Source organism: Stegodyphus dumicola, chromosome 2, assembly GCF_044657685.1.
Source record: "Stegodyphus dumicola isolate Sdum_Otavi_A_Nest chromosome 2, ASM4465768v1".
NCBI lineage: Eukaryota > Metazoa > Arthropoda > Arachnida > Araneae > Eresidae > Stegodyphus > Stegodyphus dumicola.
In genome coordinates, this window is record NC_140769.1 from 174790495 (window position 1) to 174814214 (window position 23720).

The following is a 23720-nucleotide window of genomic DNA, read 5'->3' on the forward strand; positions in this document are numbered from 1 at the left end:
TGCAGTGCAAGTCGTTTATAAGAATGTGCTTTTGTTCCTTTTTTAAATGATAAGAAATCGGGAGACATGTTCATTTTTTCATATTTAATGCTCTTAGATTAAAGTTTTATTTTCAAAACAAATCTCGTTAAATAACTGAAGCACAGCTCTGATTTGAAATATTATTTTAATATTGCACTGCATTAATTAAATTGTTCCCACAGAGGCACGGAAATAATGTTAATATAATGCTGAAATGATAATGCTAAATATAAAGTGGGTCGTTATTGGGTTGTGTCGTATTTCACATGTCTGACAGTAACATCAGAACAAGCCCACAAAATTCATCGGGGCAAGGAGGGCAAGATTACGCCTGTTGTTGGCAATAGCCTTGAGCATAGTACGTGTGACTGTACGACTTCGCTCAGTTTCGTCCGCAATTTTGAAGGAGATAACCCCAAGAAGACGGATTGAGGGTATTCTTTCTTCCCATACCAGCAACCTCTATAAAATACTTTCGGCTTGCCGCATATTTAGAATGCCCTTATGCCGCGCATACACCAGACATTTGCAAGCATCCATGCTTTTCGAGATTCGAACCTGGCCTTTCGGTACGGCAATCAGAGTCGCTAACCACTATCTCTGCTAACCATGAAGTAAAGTACAAAAGTAATCATGCTGATATCAGATAAAAATCTTAACTACTCGTAGCATATGCAATTACGCATCGATGCCTCAGATCTTGGGAGCATTCTAGATAATGAGCTTATCTTACTAAGGTTTTAATTTTAACCAATAGTGCGTCCACTCATTGCTTGATTAATGCAATCATATTTTTCAACTTGTAAAAAAGGAAGTTAAAAAATAATTCATTTTAACGAACGAAGATCATAGAAGAGTAAAGATAAAAACAAAGAAATTTATTATACACTGACTAATCACTCGAGACCCTGTTAAACATCCGCAACTTCTTGAAGTAATGTAAATTCAAGCAGATGCTTTCACCCCTTATTTGGGAAAATTATATGAAAGAGAGTTATTTACAGCAGAGGTTTGCAAATATTCTTCATAATGGTTGCTTATAGTTTTCCAACGATTCTTACCCCCCCAAAAAAAGGTTTATACTCCCTTTAATTGTCCACAGTTGTCTCGTTAGTTTTGGAGTTTAGTGTCGCAATAGTCAATTTCTTTGTTATTGTTGCAGTTAATTTTAAGTACGAAGTTGTTCGTACTTGTCGCTCGTGTTTAAAGAGCTTTTGTATCTGTTGGCTAGACACTAGAGATAGCACATCAAAAACGAAAAGTGCTCTTTTAGCTTTGAGGTGCATTTTTGATACTATTACTACTTTTGCACCAAAAATGTTTGAATCAATATTTATACGTCTGAGGAGAGCTGAACCTCGATTTATTTCTCAACTCCTCTTCATCATAGTTATGCGATAATAAGGGACATGATTATTCCCCACGCCTGAGCGCTTGTTCTGAACATGTTTAGAAGTCCTGTGAGTTCATATAATTAGTCGTTACGCTGGAAGTCAGTGAATTATCCTACGTTGGAAGACAATGCCGTTTAGTTGGTTCTTTGTTGCATTATGAAGCATATAGTGAAGCATTGTAGCATCTGTGATGGCCTAGAATCGTTTTCATCTCGCAAGTGAATTCTCTTTTCGATTTGTGAGGATTTCAGTGTTCTCATCGCGTTTGAATGACAAATGTGTGAAGCTAATTATTGCGATCATTAATGCAGTGGGATAGTGGGGCGAACTAGTGGTCAGGATTTTAAGTATGATAAAGGCAAAATTTCTTTTCATGATGCTCGAGAAAGATTCTGGGTCTGTTGATTAAAACACAAAATGATACCTACCAAAGTACTCCTCAAATCTCTCTCTTTCTCAGTGCGAAAGCTGGTTTATCGCCTATTATATTACGGAAGAGAATACTTTTCACCTGTCTGAAGCTGTTTGCTGTTGAGAGAGAAAGTGAGGCTATCCTGCAGGTGAAATTTTCCTCTAAAAATGGCACCAAGAGCGAGGCTGGTGTTCGTCATTTCTCAGTTATTGACAATGCAGTTATTGCTCTAGATTAAACACTAAAGAAATCACCTTCCTTCTGAGTGAATGGTACCATTTTCATTTGTTAAAATATTACTCCGAAATGCTATATAAATTTTACGACATGCTCCTGCAGCTGTTTTATACAGTGGGTAAATATGAAACAAAGATGATCGAATAAGGGGGCTTTAATAAATATTTAAGATGTGTTATAATACCTAAAAGAGAAATCAAAAATAGTATAACGCTTCTAAATGCACTCACATATATTACCGCACTCTAGTATGTGAGCTATCCAAATTCTTTTCGGACGAAATCAGGTACTTCATCGAGTTTTTCTAACAAAGTGTCAGATGTTTTTTGATTACCAGATGTGTTCTTTGCTATGAAATGCACCAGATATTTCCATAATTTATTTCTTCACTATTTTATTTTAGGTTTTGGGCTCAAAGGTCCACTTGGGCATTTTGATTTTTACCCCAACGGTGGAGTAAACCAACCTGGTTGTAAAAGTGTAGAAGAGGCGGAATCAACTCTCTTCAATGAAATTTCAAGCAATCCTTTAAAATTATTTACTTTAATTAAGAAATTAAGCAGCGGAAAATCTCAAGAAAGTAAGTATGGAAGCTGAAATTCGATACCCAATTCCAGATTTTTTATTTAAAATTATTACTTACATATAATGAATTATTAACTATTAAATCCTTAATTTAAAGTTATTATTTATTTACGTTTGTTTACTTAGAGTTCTTTAAGTGTAAGAATTCCTAAATTGTAATCGAAAAACCCTCCAAAGAAAACACAAAACACGAAAGTCCCCTCCAAAGAAAACATGAAACGCGAAAGTCTATTTCTTCTATATCCAGATCCATTTCATATCAATTTTTTCTACCTGTTAGACTTGACCGCCATCTTACGTAATTTCGCAGTTACGTAACTACCAAATGTTGTAGCATTCATTCTGAAACTATCAGTTAGAATAATGGCCTCCATTAAAAATTCTTGTTTTCCCTGACCCCTACTGTTTTCATTTAAACAATATTTGTATGAGTAGTTTAGTCATTTGTTTATTACCGACAGTGTTCATTGTTTACTTACTTTTAAAAGGAATACGAAAGACGAAATCGAATACGCCGGAAACTTAAAACAACACTTTGGAAATTATTTAGAGGAAAATTAAAATATGTTACATTTGTATGTTTCTTTCCTGTCTTCATACATTTGTACGAAGGCAGAAAAACTATACGGACATTAGCTCAGGTTATAAATCGACCTACTTAGGAAGTGGAGAATTAACACGATAAAGTTCGTTTTGTTGAAATTACGAAAGATGTCGTAACATTGAAGGACATAATTATTACCAAGAGCAGACTTGTCCGATTTCAGAAATGAAAAAAATATTGTCGCACTAGAATTAAGAATATGGCTCAGAAGAGTATACTGTAGAGGTTTCGGATTATACAGGAAAAGAAAATTCTTTAGGAAAAAATCTGCAAGCCAAATATTAATATCACGGAAAGTTTATTTAAAGCTATTGCGTCTACACATCACCAAAGTTACGTGGCAAATATTGATACAAATACTATAAGATAATTTCCCGCACTTCTGGCAGAAAGAATGGAAGAGGGGGATATCTGCTTAAGGGAAATACTTAATGCAGCTGAAACTGCTGTATTATGGAACAGAATGTTAACACAGAAATTTATCTTGGAAGAGGAAATATCTATGTCTAAATTCAAGATTATAATTATGATGGGAGGACATCAGGGATCTTGAAACTTAAAGCCAGAGAAGAGCAATTTCTCTTCACAACCTTTCATCTTCAGGATCGACTTCCTCCCTTTCCCTAATAAAGAACCAATTAGCAATCACAAGACAGTTTTTTTTTCATATTTTTATATTTTATATCCAAGTAAAGTTTACTATGTGATGTTTCATTTATCGAATAATATTGCATAAATTATACTCACACACTTATATATGTATATAAATATGTAAAACATTTGTCATTAAGAAATTTAAAAATATAACTAATTTGAAAGGTCTTTGAAAAGTTAGTTCCAAAAAAAGTATTACATTTTTACTCTATAATTAATTTTTCAGTAGTATTTTGCGCAGAAATAATATTAAAATCTTTTCGCCTTAAAAACAGGCTTCTACAAAGTTTATATATGCATGTATATATATTTAAGAGCTGAGTATTTCAAATTAAGATGATGTAGATTATTAAAGTAGCGCAGTATGCTCCGAAATTAATTTATCAAGAGGCAAGAATTAAATCAAAATTAAATTACGAAACGTAAGTGCTGCTCTCCAAAGGAAATACTGAAAATGAAAGATAAACTTTTCAAAATACAAAAACAATTAAAAAAATAAAAGTATAAATTGTAAAGAATATAAAATTGTAAAAAAAATAGCTGAATGTGTATGTGTGCGTGTGTGTATATACACATACACGTGTATTATATATATAGTAGTATACACAGTAGGCGCCGCTTAAAGTGATCGGGGTTACTATTATCATTCAAATATTGTTATCGAGTTGCCAAATTTCCTCCTATTTGTATACGGAAACATGTAAAATACATCGGTGAGATTAATAAGCGAGTTAAGGAAGCAGAATATTACTTTATGATTTTCTGAAACTGAGTAATGTGTCCAAATAAAGTGATAAAATAAAGTGTCCAAATAAAGATATTGCCAAATAAGAGAGGCATGTAGCTAAATAAGGGGTTAATTAACCAGGCATCTTGATTCTGATTTAAGGCAACATTTGAAACTTAAAGTCGTATCTAATAAAATACAATAAAGAATTATTATAAGCATGCTAGTGTTTTAATAAATGATGAAATAAAGAAATTTAAAAATAAAAAATAAAAAAATAAAGTATCTTCAACTAACACGAATTGCACGAAATTTAATTGCTTGTGTGTTTATTGATATAAAAACTCCACAACCAAGTGTTAGAACCAGCATGCATGGCGTGGAGCCTAACTGTTAAGTGAACTGTTTCGCCAGATGGAAACTGAAAGAGAAAACGCGAAATCTGTATTTTAAAAGCTTATTTTTTCCACAGGTGTATTTGAACTTGTTTGTGAAGTTCCTAACGGATATACCTTTTTAGAGTAAAGTATTTAATTTCTTTTTCCCAGAATCTTCGTGAGAACTATACATTTAAGTTACGATTAAAAATAAAGTTAATAAATTCAACACATTAAAACACTTTTTGTAAAATGTATAATGAAAACTTTGCTAGCATTTAGTTCTGTAAATCGAAAATGTTCCACAACGTACGAATGTATTTATGCTTCAGTTTTCGTTTGAGATTATTTCAAGGAGCCAGCCAAAATATATATTCGGGGGATTTTCATTTCAAATACCTCTATTCGATGTTTCACAAACTATCATTATGCGCTTTTACGAAATATATGAAAAATTACTTTTTCCCACTTAAAAAATTCGGAGAAGATTATTGCTTTATTGAAAGAAGAAATGCAAAAGAAAGAAAAAAATCAGAACTGTTTTATGTCACTATTGTAGAAAGATCATAAGGCATTTATCCCGCCTATTTAGCTTGCCTTCGTGGTAATGGTCCGCACACTCCACACGTATTCGAGAGGTCTGAGGTTCGAGTCCCCAAGAAGACATTGTTCAATTTTCACAAATTTAAGCATCAAAATATCCTAATGTCTCTAGAGTGGCGCTCTAACTGAAAAAGTTGGTGGATGATGATTCTCCACCAACAGGATTTGGCGATTGGGTCTCCTAATCTCCAGTTGCCCTTTAAAAAGGGGGAGTATATAAGGTATTTCTCCCGCCTTCGTGGTGTAGTGGTCAGCACGTTCAGCGCGTATTCGGGAAGTTCGTGGTTCGAGTTCCGGCGAGGGTATTGCTAATTTTTCATCTTTCCTGCTTTCAAAAAAAAAATATCTAATGTCTCTACTGTGGCGCCAGAACTAAAAAAGGGTGTTGGATGATGATTCTTCACCAACAGGATTTGACGATTGGTCCCCTAATCCCCAGTTGCCCTTTAAAAGGGGGAACATACAAGGTATTTCTCCCGCCTTCTTGCTGTGTATTCGTAGTGTAATGATCAGCACACTCGACGCGTATTCGAGAGGTCTGAGCCCCAGCAAGGGCATTGCTCCTTTTTCGCAGCTATCAGCATTAAAATATCCTAATTTCTCTACAAGATTAATTATGAAATATTTTACAGGTCTAAGGTAGTTTACGGGATATTTTAACGCCTTGAAAGAGTTATTCGTCAGAAAAAACCATAATAGGCTTAACAGTCAAGTCTAAAAGCTGCCCATATAATGTAAGGCAAGCTATAAAACACCGGATTTTTATTTAACGTCTACGCTGTGATTTAATAAATGAAAATAACTATAGGCATGACAAACGTAAAAATGTCCAAAGTCTACTTGAATAAATTCTATTATATTATTATTCTATACGACTTTTTTATCTGAGCTTCGGCCGATTCAAAAATATCCTTTAGACTTGTAGGTAACCAATACTTGAAACACAACATTTATTTGACAAATGTTCGACATCTGTCCAACAGTAGCATCACTTGGTATTCAGTCAGAATTAAATTCAAAAGTATTAAAAATCTAAATTTATATTAAAACTTCCTTTAGCTGTATAATACTATTAAATAAATAATGCCATAACACACACATGCATACACCACAGACGCACATGCACACAAAATAAAGTGGAGGCTTAATCAATGAATGTAAAAATTATAGAGACAGTAACCTTGAATTTTTTTTTTTTTTTTTTATCTGAGCTCAATACTGTTAACGCAGATGTAATGTCATAATTGAAAGAATAAGCTCACTTAGATAATTTACATATTAAGGTTTGTTTGTTTGCATATTTTTACACCTTAAGCATTTGTAAAAACTACAGAACTAAAGCTGTTGCGCTCCAAGAACTCAAGGACAAAGAAACACTGAAGAGTTTCTTACTAAATAATTTTAACGCAAGAGTAGGAAAAATAACACTAGCAAGTTAATATAAAAAACTTAATTAATGTAAAGATATTTCTGTCAACTAGATTATTGAATTTTTTTATTACATTCCTTGTGCAGTAACTGTGTTTAGTCTTGAATTTTACGTATTTCCTATAATCGGATTTCCTAATATAAATATAAATCTCTCAGATTGCGGCATTTTCCGTTTTCATACAAATTACTGCTGCCATAAATATTTAAAAAACCTATGTTTTAAATTCTTGGTTTCTTCCTCTTTATCGATTTCTTTGCATGGCTGCTAAGGTACTGTAAGCCTGCTAAATTACCATCTCAGAACTACTTTTCTATCAGCATATCCTACATTTCCAGCTCTAAAATATTTATTCAAAACCTAATAAGGAGTTAAAAAGTAACCCTATTTCCTTAAGAGATGAATATCACGTTTCTGTACTATATAACCAGCCCATATGCACCTTATACTACAGCCCTTAACACACTTTAGACCCCCGCCCAGACTGTATAGTGGTTAGGGAAGCCGACTGTGATACCGAAGGGCTCGAGTTAGAATCCCAGAAAAGGCATAGATGCAATTGTATGCCTCCTCAATTGGAGGTAATGGTTACTCTTATTAGATGCCTCCGCAATAAAATGACCACCTCTTCTGGCCTTAGTAGTCTAAAAATAGCTAGTGCCTGCCGTAGAGAGACACCTGATACTAATTGATTGTTAAAAGGTATTTTGAGACAGAAGTGTGAATTAGCTATGCGTAATTATTTTTGAAAGAATAATGATATATTAATAATAATATGAATTTCTACCAACTGTGATATGCTTTCAATATTTTATTTTTATTTTTGCAGTTCCAAAGAGTATTTATGCCATACTGTGCAGCCATACAAGAGCTTACGAATTGTTCATTGCCAGTATAAAATATTCCAGTTGCAAATTCAAGTCAACACAATGCGATAATACAGAAAACATCGTTAGAGACAAATGGGGTGTTTGTGAAGATAATTGTGTTAGCATGGGCTTTTATTCAATCAATGACAAACAGCTAGCTAGGAAAGACACATCCATTGTTTTTTATCTCGAAACAACTGAAGACGCACCGTATTGCTATGAAAAGGAAGAATAAAAAGTGCGTAAATGTTCTTTTTATCAGAAGATAATAAAATATGTGAACTGATATCCAATGTGTACGCGATTTTGTTTCTGTAATGAATGTATGTCACAGTTTGCAAACAAGGAATACGTCTATAATGTAAATAAGTTTTTGGCATCGAATTTAACATATTCTTAGACAGAAAGGAGTATTTTAGAATACTGTGGAAAAATAGGAGACTTTACTATCCGAGTTTCAACACAATTCGTTGCTACTACAGTATTTTTATTTCAAATAATAGTTCATATGAGAGCCAGCATCCCTCAAAAAATAAGGCTTGATTTCTAAGTAATACTCATGTTCGACTTTCTCTTTTTATTAGAAAATGCCGATAATCTGTACGGTGTCGAATGAAGCTTTAAGTGTAAATTTCGAAGCCAATAAAATCTGTCTGTCATTTGTGACTGTTTTATCGGCTTTATGAATTCTATTAATGTAATTCTATTTTGAAATAAAATTTATTCGTGAAAACTACTTTTTAGGAAATAACGTAAAAAGAATGTATTAGAAATATTTCGAATAAAAAATAGTAGTTCGTTTGATTTGTTCTTTTAATGTGTAATAGTGTCTAATGCTATTATTAGATAACAAAACGCCCAAAAAGTAAAATAACTGCAAATGTAAAAATTAATGTTTGTATTAATAAGGCTTTGTACCTATGTTTATCTTTCTCTCAGGCTTCACAGTTTGGCTAATCTTTGGAATATGGTAACAGGTAGTTTGACGACAGTTTGGTAAGGCCATAAAGGTTACTAGGTTGGACTTAACAATAATCTGAGAAGTACACAGTTCGAATCACAGATTATTTTGTCTCAGAGAAATGAGAGATCATGAGACATGTCATGTGACATTTTCCGGAAAATTCCGATCGTGATTTCAGCTAATAAGCACTTGTTCTCACTCAATATCTCATTTCAGCAAGGCAAGTTTGTAAAGGAGGAAGATGCGTTTCTCTACGAGGACGAAATGAACGGACAGTGAAACCTTGATTCACGAATTTTATTTGTTCTTGGAGATTGTTTGTCAATCAAAACAGCTTTTCTCATAACAAATTTTAATTTATTAATCGTTCCTGGAAGCATATGATTGCTCATTCAACTCTTTCACAGCGAAGTAGCCCGAAACGTCCATTAAGCCATCTGGCGGGTCTCCCGAAATCCTGCATCCATTTCCTACATGGTGCTTTCTTCCATCGAATCAGCGCATTGTTTATTGATTTCGGGATTTGCTAAATGACATTCCAGTCATTTTTTTGCGACTAAAAGCAGCTTTATTATGTGAATGTATCTTCTGTCTTCTCTACTTCAACGTCTAACTCACAGTTGCAAGTGTGAGAGGGAATTGTGCACAGTGGGGAAAACCGCAAAATAATCTCCAAGAGAAGTAATCGTTTCACTTCAGTAGGTTATTCTTAACGCTGTAGTATTCCAATTGCCAGGGAAGAAGGAAATCCATTCCAACAAAAAATCGTATAGATGGGAGTTTCAGATGTTTGACAGATATAGATTTGGCCTCAACCGATGCAAAAAGTTAAAGTTTTATAACAGTATTTGGTGTCTAGCCTGATAATCCAAAACCAATGGAAATCAGTAAATATAAATAAAGTATGATCAGTATAATATTAAACAGATAAAATGGATCAAAATAATTTAATTTTACCGAACTAGTGCAATAGTTCGGTAAAATTATATATATGGAATGTCAATATCTCCAAATCCCGAGTGTACCGTATACTAGGATTAAACCAAGCATTTTTAAATGCGTGGAGATGGACGAAAACTTAACAAACAGTTGATCAGAATTTTTATAGGTAATGAATTTCGTATTTTTGTTTACAGTTTTTTTAATTTTGATGTCAATATTTATTAGTTATTTATTAAAGCCATTAATTTTGTCGTTTTCCATTAAAAAGTATTAATATTTCTTTCTCCTTTCGCCTTTAAAATCGTTAATGTATCTTTCTCCTTTTCCATTAATTTTTCCGTTCTGCTTCTCCTGACTGTCGGTGAGTTTTCCGTCATATATATTGGATAGCCGTTAAATATGCATGGATATGCTTCGCCTTTTAACATTGGACGCTCCATTTTTATCCGTGAATACATCATCACGCACAATTATATCTTCGCGAAAATTGTACTTTTTGATCTGTATGCGGTAAAATGTTTCATAGTATGTCAGCATATTAATTTAAATAAATTCGTCCTTAATTGAAAAATAATAAACAAAGTCATATTTCAGCAGTGAAATAGTTGCTAACATGTGATTTGCATTTATTTAGGAAATACGATTTTTTAAAATATATAAAATGCATAACTTAATAACTTACTTTATAAATTAGTTTCATTTTTAAATGTTTTGGTATAATATTTATAAAAAAATATTTTAAGAATTAATTATTTTAACGAAATTTTAACAATAATTTAAAATTAATTAAATTATTAAGTATTTTTAAAACTAATTAAATTTAATAATTCAAATATTTACATTAATTTTATATTTCATTAGACGAATCTACCTTAGATTAATATATTTAGATGAAAGAAAGTAATGAAACATTGCAAAATAAATCTTATGCGGACTTCAGATTCTTGAAAGGGCAGATTTTATTCTCTTTTCATTCTAAAAAGTAACGCTGATGAACCATGAAAAAGACGCTAAAACGACCACTTCTAAAAGCAGTCATATCATGCTGTTTCAGCGACGTCGACAAATTGCCAAGATGCAACGGCAAATATTTTGCGTCTTCGCAAGGTTATAAAGACGTCGTTACCATGACCACTTTGTACCATGACCACTTTGTACCATGACCACTTTGTACCATGACCACTTTGTAACCTCTCGGACCAGTCAGCAATGTCTTCACGACGTTGTCGTGCTACTTGGGGGGGGCGTAAGTGGAATATGATGAAGAAGGTGTTATTGTTTAAATGCGAAATTCCTTTGCATGAAAACACCATAATAAATAATTTCATTAGAAGGCATTTTGTTTTGGCTTTGTCTCTAAGCACCACTCTGATTAATCCTCTAAACGGCACGACTTACATATCTGGCACTTAATATATTTTGTAGCATTTAAAAATAAATATATAAGAGTCGTATTTTAAGAGATTCCAGGTCTAAAATGCAAGGGGTACTTCTGTATTTTAATTAAAATATATCTCATTTTCATAGATCATGAGGAAATTTGGGGTTTCAGAATAAAAACTTTTGTCGTCTGGAGAGAACTCACTGGGCATCTGCTTTACTCGAAATTTGTCTGATTAAAATTTAGTGTTGGTTATATTTTAGAAGGTTTCTAAACTGAGCCGTACATTGTCAGTAAAATTTCTTATGCTGTAGTTTGCTAATGTATTATCAGGATGATGCCGATACTTGAAAACTTTCCATCTTAATCCGTTTGGCTGAATTTACTAGATCACAGAATAAAATCATTTTTCCTTCTTCTTTAAAAGGCATTTCTAGAGTCGCCATTTGTTGCTGCTCCCGAGGTTTTTGTAGTTCTTTCTGGATGATGTAAGTTTTGTGGTTCTATAGTGACTTCTCAATACCTTCATTGTTAACTTATTCCTAGTTCACGGTTTTACCTATAGGCGAAATGTCATAAATACTAAAAAGCTGCCAAGTATTAAAGCGCTCAAAGTTTCTACCCTGTCATAATTTCTCCACCCAATCTGGCCATAATTTCTTCCAGGATAAATGCACGATCCAGCAAGTCACCAAGCGTCGTTAAGCAATCGAAAATATTAAAATGATTTTTCCAGAAAACCCTCAATATTAATTATACGGCATACAATGACATTTTAATGCACTCATACTTCGAAATACCATAACCATAATAAAACTATATGTCGTCGATTTGAGAATTCGTAAATCGTGACACTTTTCATCATCCAAGACATAGTCCAAATAATTTGTTCTTGAAGTTGCGCATTTGTTAACCAAGGTTTCACTTCTTACACATTTTGCTTTCTAAAGTTTCAATGGATTAAAAACGGCTTGTATGATCTAAAGATGGGATTTTTGACGGAACACTTGTCAATAATCAGAGTTCAGATTGTAAGCCCAATGTTATTATTTATGGTAGCAGATGAAAATAAAAAGTTTTCCTTGGCATAAACAAAAAGGCTATATGCTTGAATCAGAATTTAAAACAAATAAATAAGTTTCAGCAAATTAACATTAATATCTTAGTAACGAAAGAAATGTGATGCATGTTAAATAACCACAGTCTTTTTTTTAGTCGGCGAACAGACTGGAAAAACCAGTGCAGAGTGCAAATATTAAGTCATAAAATCAAGCAAATATCGCATGCAAACAAAAGCATTATTGACTATTCAGACGTCTCCATGCTCTTTCTTGAGTTTCATAACGCCATTTATGGGTGATCGCGGGTTAATTCGTCTATCTTGGCAAACAAGCAAGCAATGCTGGATGCATTTCACGTGCTTAAATGCATTCTAAGGTAAAAAGTTAAGAAATTATACCCTAAATAATCTACCTTAATTCCAATCACTATATCTTCATTGAGCACATGAGGAATACCATCAACAGTTAAGCACTATGAATATGTCATATTCATCTCTAATCAGAGAAGCATAATCAGATAAATTAATGCAGATATTATCTACCAGCATTAGTTATGTAATACCAACACACACGTTTTCTACTAATTAAACTCGACTTCTGTATTATCCGCATAGAGGGTAGAAAGTGGTATTGTCTAGTTTTCTGCAATTGCATTCTCAATGGACGGAGTATGACTGCGTATCTGATATACAGTCCACGTATCCAAAGGACCAGTAAATGTATTGCTTTTTGCTGTGCCCATTGTTTTAGTGAAAATAGGTCTTTACTACTTTACTACAAATATTCACCTCACTCTCCTAGAACAACAATGGAGATTTCTTACTAATAATTATACAGACGATACTTTAATACTCTTAATTATAACATAACTGGATTAAGTAGGATTTGTGCATGCTAAAAGACCTAATTTCTAGTCCATACATTCATTTCAGCATAGTTTGTCTGAAGCTGATAATGGAATAGCATTAAACGAAACATGAAATAATTTCTTATCATAAAATTTTATCATACTACTTAAAAAGGATTATGAGGTATTACTGATAAGGCACATGGGATTTTAAGAAATGTTTAAAAATTCTTTATTGTTTCTATGATTACTGAGAACGGTTATTAAAGCAGTAGCTTTGCGAAGTCCTATCAGTAAGTCATTATATTTAAACTGCAAAACGAGCAGCCCATAAATCTAACCCTTTGCCTGTCAAAGGTGCGAAATATTTCAAATCGTTACATGTGGTTCAACTGCAGATAAGAAAATACGTAAATACAGATTATTACTCTATTGCTGACAAACATTAGATAAAAAGGACAATTCACACTTTTTTATATTAAAACAGCTGATGATTTACTCTGATGACATAAAAATTAATAAATAAAAAGTGAAAATTATAATTTTAGAAAGTATACAGTAATTTAACTGAGGCTTCAAAGTAAGTAGTCTTTCCTGATACCATAAAAGAATAAAATACCAGTTTAAAAAGATGTAACTTGACAGCTAACCGAATTTTTTAAATGCATCTAGCATTTTAATTTTAAAGTGGAATTAGAAAGCGTTTTGCCAAAGCATTTTGTACCCTATTTAATCTAGAAAATTTCATAATGTGTTCTGAATGAAGTCAATGGTCACAATCTTCAATTGTGTATGGAGCTAATGCACGACCTGAAAGTAACTGGCAATTTTTTTTTTTTTTTTTTTTTTTTTAACAAAAGGAAAACAAAGGAACAAAATAAAAATAAATAGCTGAATTTTTAATTTCGGTTGCTAAATATTTAACAAAATATTCGTAAACAATGAAAATAATAAATCAAAGGCGAAAAGAAACCAAATTTATTATATTTACTTTTATCTGAAAATCAAAATTTTATCAATCAAATAAATTAAAATTTTTTATCAGTATTTGCAAGAAATTTCAGTCGGTTATACTTTGTAATTCCATAATTTATACTGATTTCTAATTATGAAATTTCCGAACTGATAAGATGATAAAAATGTTCTTATCTCTATCTTACTTCAAATAACTCTAATATGGTAAATTAACTACTAAATTTCTTACTTTGAAATTAAATTGAATATAAACAAAGTTATTACTTATTTTCTTAATTTCTTACGTTTTCAGAGAATGCATTCCGAGGGGGGGGGACAAAATTTGACAGCAAATAATAGCAACATATACTTTTTAGTTTAGTTATTAAACTTTTCTTCAACATATTCATAAAAAAAATTTGGGGTTTGTATAAAAATAATTTTAATTTTTTTTTTTTTTTTTTTTTTTTTTTTTTTTTTACTGAAGCTAGACACTTTATAGCATGTAGTCTTGGAAAGAATTGTCTTCATTTGTTGAAAATTATCAGAAAATTTGTTGGAAATTACTTTCATCTCCATTCACCACATATTGTAATTGCTAATCGGTCAATCGAACAGTTTTCAGCTGCGAAAAAAATATTTCACATATTAATGTACTCCTCAACAACATGAAAAAAAAATGCAGATTTTTTTATTGCAAATATTCTTAATTGATGATGTATATATTTTCACAAATGCCAATGAAAGTTAATTAAATCTGTCTTCAAATCTTTGAATAAGATCTATACGGTATTTTAAATTAATTAGCTCCATTTTTAGATTTTCTGGAGCATTAATCTGGTTTGTTTTGAGTGGTAAAAAATGCTATAAAATTAGACTCCAAAATCTTTAAATCTTTCTTCAAATTGTTATCGTAATAATGGTGATTTTCCTGCATATTTTTTAGATATTTTATTTGAATAACAGGACAGGATTTAAACTGTAGGAACTATGTAAAATTTTTCATTCTGTTTCGCATAAATGAAATGTGTGTTTCATGGCTAAAATTTAACTTTGAAAGCTTTAGTACAAACATATATATTGTATCAATGGTAAGATTATCCTTTCCTCGCAGCTCTTAAATTTATTAAGTTAAGTAAACAAGAAATGCTAAATCTCTGCAGTGATTAGGGGAGCCTACTACGGTATTGAAGGGTTCGGGTTCGAATCCCGGGGAAGTCATGGATGTTTGTAAATGTATAGTGTCTTTGCGGCATGAGGGCACTCTAAATACATGGCGAGCTGAAAGTCCTTGGTTTGGTGGAAAGGGAGAGGGGTGAGAGACCCCTAGACCATCCCCTGGGGTCTCTACCTCAAAACTAGATTGGCAAATAGATGTCCAACCTCTCTTCTGTGTAATATGGACATAAACAACAACAACAAATGCTAAATCTTCTATCCATGTATTATTATGTAGTTCGTCGATGGCTTATTCTGTTATTTCATGAAAGTTTTTATTTCATTTATTATATCAGAAAAAACATTTTAATACAGCTCCTCAAATTATGAATCTCACTTCATTAAAATAAATCATTTCTCCGTATCCACTTTCAATTTCTTCAAACAATGTAATTAATTCTTGATTATTCAGAGTTCGTTCACGGTAAAGTTTAGTTTTTATTTCTGTAAGGTTTATCTTAGGTTTTAACACTTATCTTTAGTTGAAGCTACTTTCGTCTCCCTTCTAATTTCAGCTTACAATTTCCTGCCAGAGTGTGTTTAAAATCGCGGTTAACGCAAATGAAGGAAGAGCGGTACTTAAGTCGAAGTTTCACTGACTTTGTTAGAGAGCCAAAGATTCTAACTGGCGCGCGTTTGCCTTTTGGCTACATTCTTTCTAAGCTATTACTACGCTGGGCCGTATTTCAGGCCCTTGATAGCTTCGCCGTTTAGTCAACATTTAAGGGATAACTTCTTTCGAATTTTGATAACTTCGGCTATATCCTTTTAGTTAGGCATTAGTTAATTTTGATTTCTTAGTACTTTTGAGTTCAAGCCCAAGTGGAGGCTTTTTTGTATGCTTTAAGATAGGAGCGGTCTGTAAATTCTTATTTTGAGAAATAAAGGATTTTGAGAAATAATTAACCCTACTTGAGTTTACGTTTCTGTCTCCTGAGCTAAAGCGTTTGTTCGCTTACTAGTTCTCCAGGTTCCACATACACAGCTATAGGAGAAGAGGTTGGAACCTCATATTTCAATCAAATTAATCATCTGTAAATTTTTGACAAAAACAGCTTAATTATTAAAATGTAATATATAGGGCAAAAACCAGTCTAAATTTTTTTTTCCTTTCACTGTAGATTTTTAATTTATAACTTTTCTAATTTTTACCAGTCCTGGCAGCTGTACCATCACTTGCAATCCAACTTTTTTTATGACATCTTAATTTATATTTATATTGCAGTTTGTATTTAAGATAAACTATAGTATACACCAGTTTTTAATTTTCCAATAATTTCGCATTTACTTCAAATTATCAGTAATAATGCCTCGTACGACACGTTCAGATTGTGCTGTATAGATGATGTCAGTACTCTCAACAAATGCTATTGAAAAAAATACTGCATATTTACAATCATCTCTGCAAATGAGTTTGCGTAACGCCTTATGATATAAGTTTTATGTAAGTGAATATTATAATGCAGAGAAAACATAACTTACAAATTGTCGTCGTCATGATCAGATGTTTTGTTGGAGCCCTTTATTTCTGAGGAATGAATCATAGGGCACTTCTAAAGTAATATAAAAAATATTTAAAAAAAATTAATGAAAAGATAATTGGAAATAATATGTTCCATTCAGAAAAGATTGCCTTGCTTTTAATTAAGAAAGGAATATCAAAACTTTTTATGCAATTCAAGAAGAGATATTATACCCCATTAACAATGTGTCTTGATTTTCATGCCTATCAAAGATTACTGAACAAATTTAAGAATATTTTGTATAAACTTTTACTGACGCAAGGTGTATAATAGGCTTAATAGGTTTATTTGTCATACAAGCATATTCAGTCGACAGATAGAACCAACGTATTTGGTAATTTTAATTTTTCGAGGTCAAAATCAAGAGATTTTGTTACTGCTTAACATTTTCAGATTTCATCGATGTATCAATAGATGGTAGGGGACATATTTCGAACAGATAAAAAGATCCGGTTCCAAGTTCGCTTTGTATTGTTTCTTGAATTTAATCGATTAACGTTGTTGATAAATAACGCGTAAATAACTTGATTAAAAATTATTGTTCAGCCTTAAAAATAGCCTTTTTAAAAGCGATTTTTAAGGTACAAATCTCTGACATAAAACTATGTCCTGCCGAATACGCTTGCGTGCGATAGCAAGCTAAAGATTCATGTAGCGTTCTCATTAATAGATGGCTCGCACTACTAACAAAATATGACGGCCGCGCTGAAAAATGTTTCCTGAATCAGATGTTAAGTATAAACAAGACATTAAGAATTAAAAAAAAATAATCGATTACTGATAATGATTAAATCAGATGATAAATGTAAATAAACATTAAGATTTTCCAAAAATAATCGACTACGCAAGATTTAATAAAACTGAGTGAAATTACAGTTGTTTAGTAAAAGTCTGATGCTTAATAAATACAAAAAAGGATGCTTAGTAAATTTAAGAATAAAATAAAATATTTAAAAAAGTTAATCTAAAAGCTATTTCTCTTAGTTTGGTTCGCACTAAAATGTATGAAATAAAATACTTAGATGACGTCTTGACTACAACACTCAAAATCTGCTCTTACTATCTTTGTATTTATGTTAAGTCAATAGTGCACAATATGACAAAAATCAAAAACAAATTCAAAATTGTTGATATGTTCGATGATATCGAGGTTGTTTTGTTCGAGTGGAGGACTACATGTATAATTAATTCGGTGGCTGTAAGTGTCGTCGAATTTTAGTGCGAGGAACATATATACATGCATACATATCAGATTATTCATTTGTTATTTATTTTTATAAATACTACATTAAGATAACATTGCATGGTACCAATTTGAGAAGTGATACGGACACAAAAATGATACGGGAAAAAAGTGAGTTCTGAGACAAATAACGCTTCTTGTGCTAATAATGCAGAATGTATATATATGTACTTACACTAAACCCTTGCAGTACGCGGACTTGCGGGAAGCGATTTTGCGGATACGCTTTTTTTAATTCTTTCTATTTAATTCCTCGAACGTGAATAACACTTCTTATGCTAATAATGCAGAATCTGTATGTATGTACTTAAAATAAACCCTTGCAGTACACGGACTTACGGAACGTGATTTTGTGTATACGCATATCTTAATGCTCTCCATTTAATTCGTCCAACGTGAGAATTTCATTTATACGCGGTACGTTGCAGAGCGTAGGCCACGTTGCGATAACAACATGCTGTTTATCAAATTTCAAACATACAACAAAATTTACTTTCCCATTGGGAACTACAGAAGCAAATGGGGCGACTGATCATAAGCCTACTTAAAATCAACCATTTTATTTACCGGTGTATACGCACTTTTTCTTTAAAGATTTCGTGTGTAAAACTGCTTGCATCTTATACAATGTTGACTCCAGCACCAAAGGAAACGCGAATGGTCGCCGAAACAGAGGGTGAAACATTGTCAATGATGCATACAAGGCCAGCGTGTTAACCCTTAGAATGCCAAGGTCTTCACTCACTTGTTTCTTTAAAAACTATACAGTATACTAACTATATACTAAGTGTATACTAACTATATACTAAGTGTATACTAACTATATACTAAGTGTATACTAACTATATACTAAGTGTATACTAACTATATATTAAGTGTATACTAACTATATACTAAGTGTATACTAAGACACCTTTAACAAAAGATAAAAAACACAAAATAATCCTTTTAGGACAAGACTGCCTGAAATAAAGTTGAGTTGATATAATGCACTTTGGAAAACCGCTATTGTATAGTTTAAGGGGTATATAGTGAACTCCAGCTAATGCATGGTAGTTCTGATAATGACGGCTCGTTGTATACTGAATAAGCGTTGATGATATGAACTTGGATAGAGAATCATGTAAACGAAAAATGCGTACTTGGTGAATGGTTCTGTTATTAGAAACAAAGCGTTAGATTTATTTTCTTTCATTTCAAATACAGGTTGCCAATTTTCAAAGAAAATTACCTTTCAAGCAAGCAGATATTAGGTTGAGGACTTCGTTCGTTTTTCAATGTCGTTGAAGCATCGTTTTAATTTGCGCAATGTAAAACTGCAGGGAGAAGCTAGCTCTGCAGATAAAGAAGCATCAAAAAAATTCAAACTTAAATTTTTTTAATTAATTAATGATAAGAGTAACAACTTATGAATGTGCGTGTGGACAAAGGAACTACATCACAAAGACACTAAAGTTTCCTTATATTTTAAAGCTTTTAAGAATAAATACACTTTGCTTTTTTATGAAAATGCATACACAGATTTAAATTGCAAGTCTCTGCTCATCTATCGTTTCAGAAAGCTCGAGCATTGCAGGAAAAAAATTGAACAACTGCTGGCTGTGTGAAAGTGGAGTACAAAATGCTCAGAAACAGTTAATACTTCCTCTTTAATGAGTGGTTTGAAAGTTAATTCAATAAAGAAGTAAAGCATTATTTAGAACAGCGGAACCTTAAACCCTAAATTTCTTGTAATTATCGATAATACTCCAGCATAATGTGCTAAAGCCTTCATAACTTTACATCCAATTTGTAGGTGTCGTAGTCGCCTTCCACGGAAGACCACGTCTTCAATCCCGCCGATATATCAAAGAATCATAAAAACTGTCAAAGCTTATTAGGCCAGGCATGTTTGCATCTCTGCAAATAAAGCATCATGAAAGAACGCACGACTAACTAACGATATTTTGGAAGCATTTCAACATAAGACACTGCATAGAAATGCTTTAGCTTCCACTAGAACATGTTAATTCATCAACAATGAATGCTTTTTGTCATCACTGGCTTTGACCAGAAGTTGTTAACAATTTTAAAGGATTAATTGAAAATGAAGCCAATAAAATCATACCAATGACAAAAGCAACCGACTGCGAAGGATTTTCAGAATGGAAGAAGAAGAAACAATGAGTTAGTCGGGAAATACGAACGTGGAATGCTAATGGTGAATTGGGTGATTTTATAACAACTGAAGGTAAACGCAGTAATAGTGAAGAAATTATTGAGAGATCCACAGGAACTCTCTGATTCTGCGATGGAGTTTGACCCAAATGAAGAAAAAAGAAAACACTTTATATTAAAAATAATTGCATCCTGTACCTACTTATTTAGAAGCAACATAAATTATTTCAATTAATATGTGTTAAATTTTTCTTTTTAACTACGATACTAATTAGGTTTGTATAAATTATACTTATTTTCTTAATCTTTATTATCTTAATCTTTATAATTTATCAACTCGATTGTTCCATAGAAAGTTAACTTTTCAAGAATGCGATTTTATCGTCCACGCAATGTGTTAACGACATAAACCGAGCATTCGCAAAGGTTTACTGTATGTTCTTCTCATGTGAAAAAACGACGGCATCTATAGCCACCGAATTTTTCATACACATAGTTCTCCTCTCGAACATGGGCAATTCGAAGTTCGAATTTGTTCATGTTTTTCTGGAAATTTAACGAATTTTTGTTTAACAAACTCAACAAAATAAGAGTTTATTAAAATAAAATTCTGACTTCGAATTTAAAGTTGCCACAACTTTGTGCATAGCACTTTTTAATAGAGTTTTACCTCCAGCGCGCCTGACTGTTGCCATTCGGCAAAATATAAGATATTTATCGTTCAGTTTTAATCCAAATATTCGTCTAACTGAAAGCAATGTGTTGACAGTGCCTCAAATAATATACTTAATATCATTATATACAGTTTGCTGTCATTCAGTAAAACGCAAGACATTTAACTTTCAGATTTAATCTTTCTGTTACGGAGTAGCAAACCAAAGGATTGAAAAAGAAACGCAGATCTGAAAAGTACTTTTTCTGCTCTTAAATCTGATTTATTTAAATAAAAGTACATTTAAAGGAGATGAATGTTTAGAAGTATTATGTATTTTTATGAAACTACTCTAGCATACTCTATACTTTTATATTTTTTATAATAAATCTTTCAGGTGGTTGCCGCTCGAGCAGCTAATTTTCGAAGAAGGAATACAACGAATGATATAAAGTGTATTGCTACCCCTATCATTTTATCGAAAATTCCAAATATACTTTTTTGTTAAATAACTTGTGATTTTGCTCATGAATTTTAAGTGGCCTAAATATGAAGACAAAAGAAGCAGGATGTGTTAACAGGATTGAGTCCAAGAGCAAATTGGTTACCTGTGATAATCAGCGAGAGCATAAAAAACCTTAGCAAATCCTCTGGTGACGTTAAAATGTGAATCATTGTAGATTTTTTCAAGAATTTTATTACTCGATATTTTTAGTTCTTCTCATAAATTTTAATAAATTTTACTATTCCCTTTACCTTTTTCTATGTAACTTTAGATGCTTCATACTATATGTTGACTATTGAAGAATTTTTAGCATGCTTTGAGTTTGACTTAGGTTCAAAATAAGAATTTGGCATCTGTAATATTTTTGTGATGATGATCTGTGATGTTATTCGGCATAAGTGATGCTAATTCTCTACTAAATGATATAAAATTTTAATTTTTGAAAAAGTATTCCTCAAGATATAACCTGTAACAATGCAATGTATTTTATATTTAAAAATAATAATTTAACTTTTCCTTAAAATGAGGAATTATTTGGAGGAAGAGAAGTAATCTTACTTTTACAACAAAGTGAAACATTTTAAGAGAAATTTAATGAAAAATGTTAATTAATATAAAATAGTAAATTAAAATAGAAAAGGATAGAATTGTTCAGTTAATAAAGGAGTCCATCGTAAAAACCAAAATTACAAAAAAAAAAATCAAAACTACTCTATATTGGAAGTGAGTAAAAATGCGCAAATTATAGCAAAATAATAACCAAAATAAAAAAGGTGTTTAGAAAAGTTATTGAGTAAAACAAAGAGATGAAAACCAAAGTAAAATGCAAAAGCAAAATGCTAAAAACAACCAAAGAACCTTAAACAGCTAATAAGAATAAAGTGAAAACATAAACCAGAACTGTATCATTCTTAACCTGACGTTCAAGTTATTAGAATCTGTATTTGATTCTCTAGTTTGTTGTTCTCCCAACCTGTCGCCGCTTATCTTTCTTTTATCAAATGTATTGTTTGCAAAGATGTATAAAAGCACAAACATAATTGATCAAGATAAGACGCTTGTATTTGTCAAGAATAAAGGATTATTAAGATTATGAAACTGGTTATGGCTTCTGTTACCTTCATAATGCACTTCAGTTCCTTCATAAAACATTTACGTCCCCATCGAAAATATATATAAACATAGAAATTCGAATTAAATTATCATATTTTGCAAGCATTATTGCATAATATATATGAATATATATATAAATAACAACTTGGAAAACAGAAATAAATTAAAATAAATTGACACAAAAATTTTAAAAAGGTCTTATATAATTAAATAATAGTTCATAATTCTTTGGCTTTTTTCAAGGAGCAGTCGAAGGAGTTATCAGTAGAGTCATGTTCCTTAATTATATCTGGATAAACTGCGCAACAAATGAAAGATATCCTTAAATTTAAAGGATTAAATGGGAACAATTCTTTGGTCATTTTCAAGGAGCAGCCGAAAGACTTATCAATAGAGTCCTGTTCCTTAATTATATCTGGATGAACAGCTCAACAAATCAAAGAGATCCTTAAATTTAAAATGATTAAATAAGAATACATTGATATAAAATTTAAAGTTTAAAATATTTTAAGAAACTTAAAACTTTTTATTTGCCACCAACCTATTTATGTAAATAAGGGAGGTAATGTTCTCAGTTAAAAAATTCGATAGTTATTTTTCAGTGAATAAGCTGGAATAAGAGTCACAGAAGATATTTTTAACATTTTTACAATAATATGTGTGTGTGATGGTTTTTTCGTCTACGACAATTCTTGTATCAAACTTCAAACATTCATTTTTTCCATATTTGAACTTTTTGAATACATATAAAGAGTTGATTACATTTTGGGTTAAATTGGATAACCGGAAGCGGTACTTAACTTGAAGTACTTAAACATTATTAATGGACAACCGGAAATGATCTACACTTGAAGCTCGTAATAGGTTTAATGAAAAACTATATTAAGAGATTATACTTTAAATTGAAAGAGATGCTTTTTAATTTTAGTTTTCAAGACATTTAAGAAGACAATATATTAGATTTTTGTTAAACTTGATGATTCGTATGTGATACGCTACTTGAAGCTTTAAGCAAATTTTGGTGAGAACATACGTTTTGGTACAATCCAAAACTTAACGAGCATTGCTGAAATATTGGAAATAAATAAGACAATAAAGAATGTTGTTTACAGAAACCTAACCATCGCCTGGATATAAGTGTTGATCAAACTGAATTTAGATTAGTTAGTAGTAGATACATAACATAGAAAAAAAAATTATCGCATTCATCATAACGGTTACAATCTTTCAGGAGAGATAGTGTACACT

At 31.8% G+C, this 23720-nt stretch overlaps 1 protein-coding gene across 3 annotated transcripts in view; it reads left to right on the forward strand.

Annotated features, from left to right (window-relative positions):
* The window catches only part of LOC118181534 (pancreatic triacylglycerol lipase-like), a 41978-nt gene extending 19521 nt beyond the window's left edge, over positions 1–22457 (forward strand). The window contains exons 6-8 of one of the 3 annotated variants that reach the window (XM_035350702.2): positions 2468–2644; positions 7873–8150; positions 21252–22457. In XM_035350702.2, coding sequence (XP_035206593.2) covers positions 2468–2644; positions 7873–8147 — 452 coding nt within the window. In that variant the 3' untranslated portion in view covers positions 8148–8150; positions 21252–22457. Of the gene's footprint in view, positions 1–2467; positions 2645–7872; positions 8717–21251 lie in introns of those variants that run through there. The other 2 variants (XM_035350703.2, XM_035350701.2) reach the window with 2 other exon arrangements.
* Positions 22458–23720: the final 1263 nt, after the last annotated feature.